This window comes from Narcine bancroftii, chromosome 7, assembly GCF_036971445.1.
Source record: "Narcine bancroftii isolate sNarBan1 chromosome 7, sNarBan1.hap1, whole genome shotgun sequence".
NCBI classification, from domain to species: Eukaryota; Metazoa; Chordata; class Chondrichthyes; order Torpediniformes; family Narcinidae; genus Narcine; species Narcine bancroftii.
In genome coordinates, this window is record NC_091475.1 from 24,095,739 (window position 1) to 24,104,404 (window position 8,666).

At 48.9% G+C, this 8,666-nt stretch overlaps 1 protein-coding gene across 5 annotated transcripts in view; it reads left to right on the top strand.

Moving 5' to 3' along the window:
• The window catches only part of LOC138738599 (1-acyl-sn-glycerol-3-phosphate acyltransferase gamma-like), a 50,837-nt gene extending 43,436 nt beyond the window's left edge, over positions 1-7,401 (top strand). For all 5 annotated transcript variants that reach the window (XM_069889130.1, XM_069889132.1, XM_069889134.1 and 2 more), the window contains exons 7-9: positions 111-186; positions 1,595-1,793; positions 4,215-7,401. In XM_069889130.1, the coding sequence (XP_069745231.1) occupies positions 111-186; positions 1,595-1,793; positions 4,215-4,303 (364 nt within the window). In that variant the 3' untranslated portion in view covers positions 4,304-7,401. The remainder of the gene's footprint in view (positions 1-110; positions 187-1,594; positions 1,794-4,214) is intronic.
• The last annotated feature ends 1,265 nt before the right edge of the window (positions 7,402-8,666 follow it).

An 8,666-nucleotide genomic window follows, 5' to 3' on the forward strand; every position in this document is an offset into this window, starting at 1 on the left:
GCTGCGGGCTGGAACTGTCCTACCGTGCTAACGGGCTGGGAATCTGGTTAATGTGTCCTGCTGAGGTTTTCAGTAGCTGCAAGTCTTTCCTTTTATGCTTTGTGTGACAGGAGGTTTCCTCTGGAGGATATCCCTGAAGATGAGAAGGAATGTGCTGCTTGGCTTCATAAACTGTACCAGGAGAAGGTAATGACCAGCCTGGTCCTGCTCCCAGTGGCTCCCCAGGTGGTTTGGGTGTGAGTGCAGCTCTCAGCAACAGCAGAATCACAGCACGTGTGACCTCACTGGCCCTGTCCCTATCCCCAAGGCTCCCTGCCCTTTCAATGCAAACTCATGCCTCCCCCCCCCCCCCCCCCCCACCTTGCCCTGTCGCTGTGAATCCCTGTCCCCATGGCCCCACCCTGGCTTTCGACGTCCCATTGCTTCCTGGCCCTGTTTCCACAAACCCGTCACTACGGCCTCCTCTGGCTCTTTCACCAGGGTCCCATGGCCCCCTGCCCCTGACTCTGTGGTACCCCCACCTCAATCTTCCAAACTCCAGTGAGACTAGTCCCAACCTATTTAATCTCTCATGAGCTAACCCCTTTATCCCCAGAATCAACCTGCGAAGTCTCTGCGCTGCCTCCAAAGCCAGTATATCCTTCCTCTGGCAGCTCGAATGCAGCAGGGAGATTCCTCCCAGAGAGAGTGTGCATGAGAGAGATTTCGTAGAGATGATGCAAAATGATGGAGGAATTCAGCCAGTCAGGCAGCATCCATGGAAGATAGTCAATGCTTTGTCTGTAACCCTTTGCCAGAGTTTCTGGCCCAAAACATTGACGGTTTCCTTCTACAGGTGCTGCCTGACCTAATGAGTGCCTCCATCGTTTTGTGTTTCCCAGCATCTACAGTCTCCCTTAACCTCCCTCTGTCCTGTGACTGGAACCGCTGTATTTTTCCATAGAACATTACAGGACAGAAACAGGCACTTTGGTCCTTCTAGTCTGTGCCGAATAATTATTCTGCCTCATTCCACTGACCTGCATCCAGTCCATATCCTTCCATACCTCTCTCATCCATGTACCTGTCCAAACTCTTCTTAAATTTTAAAATTGAGTCTGCGTTCACTTCAGCTGGCAGCTCGTTCCACACCTCCACCACTCTGTTTGAAGAAATTCCCTCAAACGTTCCCCTTAAACTTTTCCCCTTTCACCCTTAACCCATATCCTCTGGTTTGTATCTCACCTACACTCAATGGAAAAGCCTGCTTACACTGACTCTATCTGAACCCATCATAATTTTGTATACCCTTCATTCTTCAATGCTCCAGGGGAAAAAAATCTTAACCTGTTTAACCTTTCCCTGTAACTCAGTACCTGAAGTCCAGGCAACATCCTAGTAAATTTCCTCTGAACTCTTTCAATCTTGTATCTTTCCACCCGAAATGTGAAGAGTGTTTTAGTATCAAAATGTTCCTGGCCCCTGAGCTATGTCTGCCTTATCCCTTACTGTTGTTGCGTGGGAATGAGATTTGCCTTCACAGGAACACTCCCCACCTCTCCCGTGCCTCTAAAACCATGTATAATTGGCATGTTGTTTTCCCCCGCTTGTGCAGGATGCTCTCCAGGACCAGTACGCCAAGGAAGGCACTTTCCCCGGGCAACAGATCAAACCTCACCGTCGGCCCTGGCCCTTCCTCAACTGGCTCTTCTGGGTGATTGTTTTGCTGACCCCGCTCTTTAGCTTCACGGTGGGAGTATTTGCCAGTGGCTCTCCGTTGCTGATAGGTTCCTTCCTGCTGTCTGTGGGTGTAGGTAAGCTTTCCGCCTCCTGAACCCTTCACAAGTAGGCGGAGGGTGGGGGGGGGGTGTTGCATAGAGAATGCTGGCTGCTGAGGGAGAAGGAGGGGAATTGAGGAGGCAGGAAGTAAAGCGTAACGTTATCCACTTTGGGGGGGGTGTGAAATAGTTGTTTAAACAGTGAGATTTTAAAATATTGCTGGAAAAAGTGATCTGGGTGGGAACCCTAAGCTCTCTAGTTGTGAACTTTCCTGCCCTGAGAAAGAGGAGGAGGATTGATGGCAGGGTTCAGAACCAGAAACTGTTTTGGGACGAGAAGCTGATCCTGTGTCAGCCGAGGCAGAGGGCACAGACTGGGATTGGCAACGGGAAGCCCTTGGAAAGTTGGTCAGTGGGAGCCAAGATGGGTGGAGCAAAAGCCATAAAGGTGCTTTATTGAAGAGCAAACAGACACAGCCAGTTGAATGCTCACCTCTTGTGGTTCCCCACATGCGACAGTGTGCAACAATCCCAGATTGAGTTCAAGAGCTGTGAGGTATCGTTGCTGCTCAACAAAACATTGGTTAGACCCCTCTTGGAATATTGTGTTCAGTTCTGGTCATCTCTTCACATGAAGGATGTGGATGCTATCAAGAGGGTGCATAGGAAATTTACCAGGATGGTGCCTGGAGTGGAGTGCATGCCTCATGATAGAACACTACAGCACAGTACAGGCTATTCAGGCCTCAATGTTGTGCTGACCCATATATTACCCACCAAATAAACTCTAAACCCTCCCTACCTCTATGTTTCTTCCATCCATGTGCCTGTCTTAAGAGTTTCTTAAATGCCCCTAATGTTTAAGCCTCCACCACCACCCCTGATGAGGCATTCCAGGCACCCGCAACTCTCTGTGTATGTGTATATATATATTATATATATCAAAAATTTACTCCTGATTTCTCCCCTTAGCTTCCCTCCCTTCTCTTTGTACAGATGTCCTCTGGTATTTGCTATTCCTGCCCTGGGGAAAAGGCTCTGGCTGTCCTCCCTTTCTGTGCCTCTCAGAATTTTGTAGTCCTCTGTTAAGTACCTCTCATCCTTTGTTCCAAAGAGAAAAGTCCCAGTTTTACTAACCTTGCCTCATCTCCAATCCAGGCAACATCCTGGTAAATCTCCTCTACACCCCTCCATAGCTTCCACATCCTTCCTATGATGAAGTTCTGAGTACCAAAAAGATCCAAAAACCAAACTTTCTTGCGGCGCCAACATGACGTCACAAGTTGAAAAATACTGATCACCCAATTTGCCCATGTGGGTCTCTGACACTCTGTTGGAGCCAATTTGGTAACAACAGAGCTCAGAACCGGTCGCAAAGACAGACACTGACAGCTGGATGTGGGCTCAGAGAAGCAGGCAGGAATCTCGAGCTATCAGTGAGTGACTAGAGGAAGTCAGCGAGTCAGGCAGGACATGGGGAAAAATTAGGTGCAAGGGTCAGCTCTTAAGCCAAAGGGCATGAACGCCGATTGTGTTTCAGGTTACTCCCTCCCCTCTCTCTTTCCATTTCCGCTGTACTAGTTTTACAAACTGCCTGCCGTTGTCTCCCAGCCAAAAGCAGTCGGAAGAATCCTTTGTTATGGCCTCCTGGGCAGGAGCGAGGACTGTAGTATCAAAACCTGCGGTGGTGGGGTGGTGTTGGGGTCCGATAATGGTTGATGGATACTCCTGTGCTGTTTTGGGGGTTTTTCAGTTTTGTTCTAATGACTGAAAAAAACCCCAAAAGCCAAACCAGTCTGGATCTGGAGAAATGTACTGTATTCCAAGTGTGGTCTCACCAGAAAGTTGGAGAGCTGCAACATCACCTCATGATTCCTGAACTCAATCCCCAGATTAATGAAGCCTAGGATAGGTTCAGTCTTTTCTTCTTGGTTTGACAGAGGATGAGGGGTGGGCGACTTCATAGAGGTATACAGGATGATAGGTATTGATCACGTGGATGGCTAGAGGCCTTTTCTCAGGGCTGAAATGGCTGACACATAGGGGCATAGATTTAAGGTGCTTGGGAGTAAGTACAGGGGGATGTAAGGGGTAAGTTCTTCACACAGAGAATGGTGGATGCATGGAATGCACTGCCAGCAATGGTGATGAGGGCAGGTACAATATGGTCTTTCAAGAGTCTATTTGAAAGGAACATGGAGCTGAGAAAAACGGGAAATTCTAGGCAGTTGTTATTAGGTCTGAACAAGGTCAACCAGCATCTATGGAGAGAAGTGGTCAGTCACTGTTTCAGGACTGGACCCTTTCTCGTTGGGCTGGCGTGAGGATGCTGATCTTCACCGTTGTATGTGATCAGTGTTACCTGCTCCAGACATTGAGGTGCACCTCTCCCTGCTGCTTGCTGACCCTGTCTGTCTCTTCAGCCGCCTTCACCCCTTCCTTTCCCTGTTTCTGCAGCCTCGTTCTGTGTGCGCCGGCTGATTGGAGTGACGGAGATTGGAAAGGGGTCAAGCTACGGAAATCAGGAATTCAAGAAGAGCATGTAGAAATGTTAACCGACCTGCAAGCTGCTTACCGAAATAACTCTGTGACACTCGGGTCGCCCTGTTCTCAACTGACAGCAACTAACTCGCCACAGGAGCCAAGAATGGGTCATTCAACCATCTGCCAACCAGCAGCGACCATGCTGAACCCACAGTCCACCCAGATCCAACCCCTTTACTATCAAATCCAAGCTCGCCCCTCCTTCCCAGTCCACTGAGGACTCCTCTCCCCTTCCCCAAGCCAGTCAACTCTGCAGCCCAGCCACCACCCAAGGGCTCTGTATGAGATGGCACTTTGTGATGAATGGTACTCACCATAAACAGGTTGATCTCTGCTGGGGAGTGCAGTGAGGAACACTCTTTACCTCTGTGCACCTTTCCCTTCCTTTCTCCTTAAACTGTGACCTCTCACTCACACGCCATTCCTCTCTAACCATCCTCATCTCTCTCTTGCACGAGCCCCTCCCTCTCTTGCCCGCTCCCCTTCCTCCTGCTCCTTTCCCCATCCCCTTTGATTTCTACCTGGACTCACTCGCAGACAGATCTACGGAGTTTCTTCAGCACCTGTGTATTAGCTTCAATCACAGCTTCTGCAGACTTTCTTGTTTCACTCAGAGATCTGAGGTTTAAACCTTTTGGTCTTCAATGGTGAAGAAGTTTGGTCTGATGTCGGAGCCTCTGTGTCTGCCACTCGTGACTATCATGGATCAGGCCAGCAGTGGTCTGTGTGTGTTAGCCCAACGAGTGGCAGCTATTTTCACACAGCACTGGGAGTGTGGGAACAGATGAAGGACTGGTATTCAATGGAAAGTATGAGCATGTAGTCGACTGCATCTTCAGCAAGTTCCCCCATTTAAACCTGTGGTTTAATTCCTCCCACCAGATTCAGCTTGAAAGGTCTGAACACTGCCGGAGAAATTGAAAACACAAATGCTGGAGGAACTCAGCTGGTCTTTTAGGGGGTAAAGATACATAACCAATATTTCATGCCTGAGCCCTTCAAGGTATGAGTAAAAATTGGGCAGGTGTCTGAATGAAAAGACTAGGGGGAGAAGGGAAAGGTGGAGGGAGGAGAACAGACCAACAGATGAAAGATGTTAATTGAATATGGAGAGGAAAGGTGAGAATTGATTAGGATGGGGGGGTGTTTATTCTATTCAAAGTCCTTTGTTAAGCATTCTCTCCATACCTTGAAGAAAGGCTCAGGCCCGAATTGACAGTTATATGTCTTTGACTCCCATGGACATTGCGAGATTGGCTGAGTTTCTCCAACATCTCAGTGTTTTTAACTGCAATCACAGCGTCTGCCAGACTTCAGTGTTCCACTCTTCTGGAGAGAAGTTTAGTTCCATGTGTGGCCCCAGTTCATCTTCATCTCCATCCCTGTATCGGCCAATAGACCTGCTCTGTGTCCGCTCCCATCTTCGGGATTTAGTGAGCATCCGTAAATGGAGAACTTTCAGAATGGTCTGCACCCTCCCGGTGAAGGCAGTGATTGGATCTCGCCATCTCTCCAGTGATCTGGGAGAGGAGCAGGCCACAGCTCCTAGGTCAAGCCACTGCCTGCACTCAAAGTACAGACACTGGCTTGGCCCCTGGCTCTGCTCCTCAGACAGCGTTAAGGGTGCAGCTTTCCCTGGGAACGCCCTCCCTGTCCATTCTCGCTTCCCCATCACTTAGTTTGCTCATGCTGGATGGACCTGGGAGAGTGTGATGGGACAGTGTAGAGCGAGCTTCACTCTGTATCTAACCCATGCTGTTCCTGTCCCCAGCAGAATATGATGTACAGTATATTCTAGAGCCTTTAATGAAGAGAGATGTATTCTGCACTGACAACCCTCCCCTTTGTGAATAGACAATTCACTTGAAATATTAGCATTATTTTTTTTATAATATGGTAATTCATTTCAATAAAGAGGTAATATAATGACTAAACAGGGTGTGGGTAGATTGATAAGGAGAGGCCACATTCTGCCTCAGAGAACTTTAATCCTTTGGGTTGAGGGAGGGTGGAGTTGTCTCCAGCCAGTAGTGGGCCTGGATTTGAATCACTCCAAACCTGCTTCCAGTGAACCCGGATTTAATGGCCTCTGTATGAGTGGCCAGCTGTAGCCCTGGCATGAGCCTGGCCTGTCTTGCTTGCCTCCATCTGCTGTCAGGTTTTGTGGAGGCTCACCGGAGAGGGGTTGGAGGGGTACAGATGTGTCCTTGTCCTGACACCCCTCCCTGCCTGGGGAGCAGTGATGAGGTTGGGGGCGGGGGGGGGGGGGGGGTGGGCAGGGAATGTCCCAGCTTGATAAAGGGTTTGGCCTTGCCTGCCTTTAAATAGGTGAAAGACCTGTTCTGAAGATCGGGAGAGTTCACCCCAGTGTTGGGGATTATATTTATCTGGTTGGTGACTGAAGTAGAAATATAATGCTGGAGAAACTCAGCAGGTCAGTGTACTTTATATAGCAGATACATAAACAATATTTCAGACTTGAGCCCTTCATCAAGGTATGAGCAGGCCACCTGCCTATATATTGCTCATTATCTTGAAGGGCTCATAGGGGGTATCTCTACCTTTGCTATATAAAGGATACTGTTTGACTAGTTTTTTTCCAGCATTGTGTTTTTGTGTCAACCAGTGTCTGCAGACTTTTGTGTTTTACTTCAATGTGACTGAAAACAGTTTTTCTAGGCAGTCTCTGTGAGATCTTGCTGTCCACACATTGGCTGCATCGTCATATGTAGCAGTGATGGGCTTTTATTGGCTGCTGGTGATCTTCAGGGAAAGTGAAAGAGGAGGCTGGCTGTGCTTGGCTCTGCCCCAGAATGAGGAGGGGGTGTTACTGGCCAGTTGGAAAATTGCCTGTAAAAATCTATGGGGCCGAGTGTGTTTCAGAGAGGTGTCGTTGCTGAATCTGGGTGGGGGAGGAGGTGGTTCTCACTGCCTTCTGAGACTGAGCTCCCCCCCTTCCCTTCCATCTTTCACACACTTCCACAGGACTTCAGGGAATACTGCATTTTGTCAACGATGAACCCATGTCCAATCCCAGGCCTGTGGGCATCGCTGTGTTGATCTTGCATTTCCGAATAAAGGAGTAAATGATTCCACTCTCCCCCCGACTCGCGTTTGGTGATGTGAGTGGGCAGGGTTTACTCCTCCACAAGGGTAAAGATTAAAACCCCTGGCAACCCTCTCATATACCGTGTACATCCCACTTTGCCCTTCAATTAAACTCCATCTGCCGACTCTGGGCCCAACCTTCCACCTTATCTGTGACTTGCTCTTAGACCAGCGTTTGTTATTCTTGGTGAAGGGGAACATTGGCTAGCCTTCTGATAGACGCTGCATGACCTGTTGTGTTTTTCCAGCACGTTTGTGCATTGAATGTTTGTGCATTGCACTTGTCCCCAGTGTATGCTGATTTTGTTTAATGAAGACGAGCCTTCTGTGCTTCTCTTCAGTGAAGGTTTGTTAATTTGGACGTGGTGTTCCGCACAGACGTGTGGGCTGCTCCAATGCTGTGCAAGCTTCCTCATTAACCACCTCCAAAATTCCGGGTCCTACCGCCTGCTGTCGTCACCAAGGTATTAATGTCCACCACGAACAACAAAGGTCCCTGCAATACTCTTGTCACACTCTCCCAGAGAGAAACGGTTCCCTCCTCCACACACCCCCTTCTACCCTCTATTCCAGATCCAATTTCCCACCTTGTCTTGGACACCAAGGATCCAACAGGACCTTGGGTCATGTCCACGTGGTCAATGCCTGCCACTATCTCCTCACCATTATTCTTCAAGCTATCTGTTGGATCGGTGGGGAAGTGTTTCCCTCCATCCCAAGTCAATCACTGCCTTCTCAGGAGGCAACAATTTCCCTGCCGCTCACATCAGGATCTCACCTGCAATTAGTTACCTGGCCTGTCTGTGCTGACCTTCGAGAAGAAAGGAGCCGTGCTTTGTCTGTGGTTAGTGAAGATTCTCAGCTGTGTCAGGCCCCCCCAGCTCTGACCTCCAGAGTCTGCTGCAGCAGCTTGGAATGCATCTCCGGGAAATAGGGGCAGGCCACTCAGCCCTTTGAGGAAGCCCTGCCATTCAACTTGATCAAAACTGGCTCAGATCTGTGACACTTCCCACAATATTCAATCCCTTGAACTTCCAAACACTAAATCGACCTAATGATCTGAGCGTAGAATAGTAGGAGCCCATCATCCCATGATGAAATGCTGACCTATATAAATTATTCCATAATTAATTGAATCCTTCACTCTCTCACAGATGTCCGACTCTGATTTCTGACAAGTTCAAAAAGCACTCAGCAATGTGACCTCTAAGAACCATATAACCGTTTACGGCGCGGAAACATGCCATATCGGCCCTT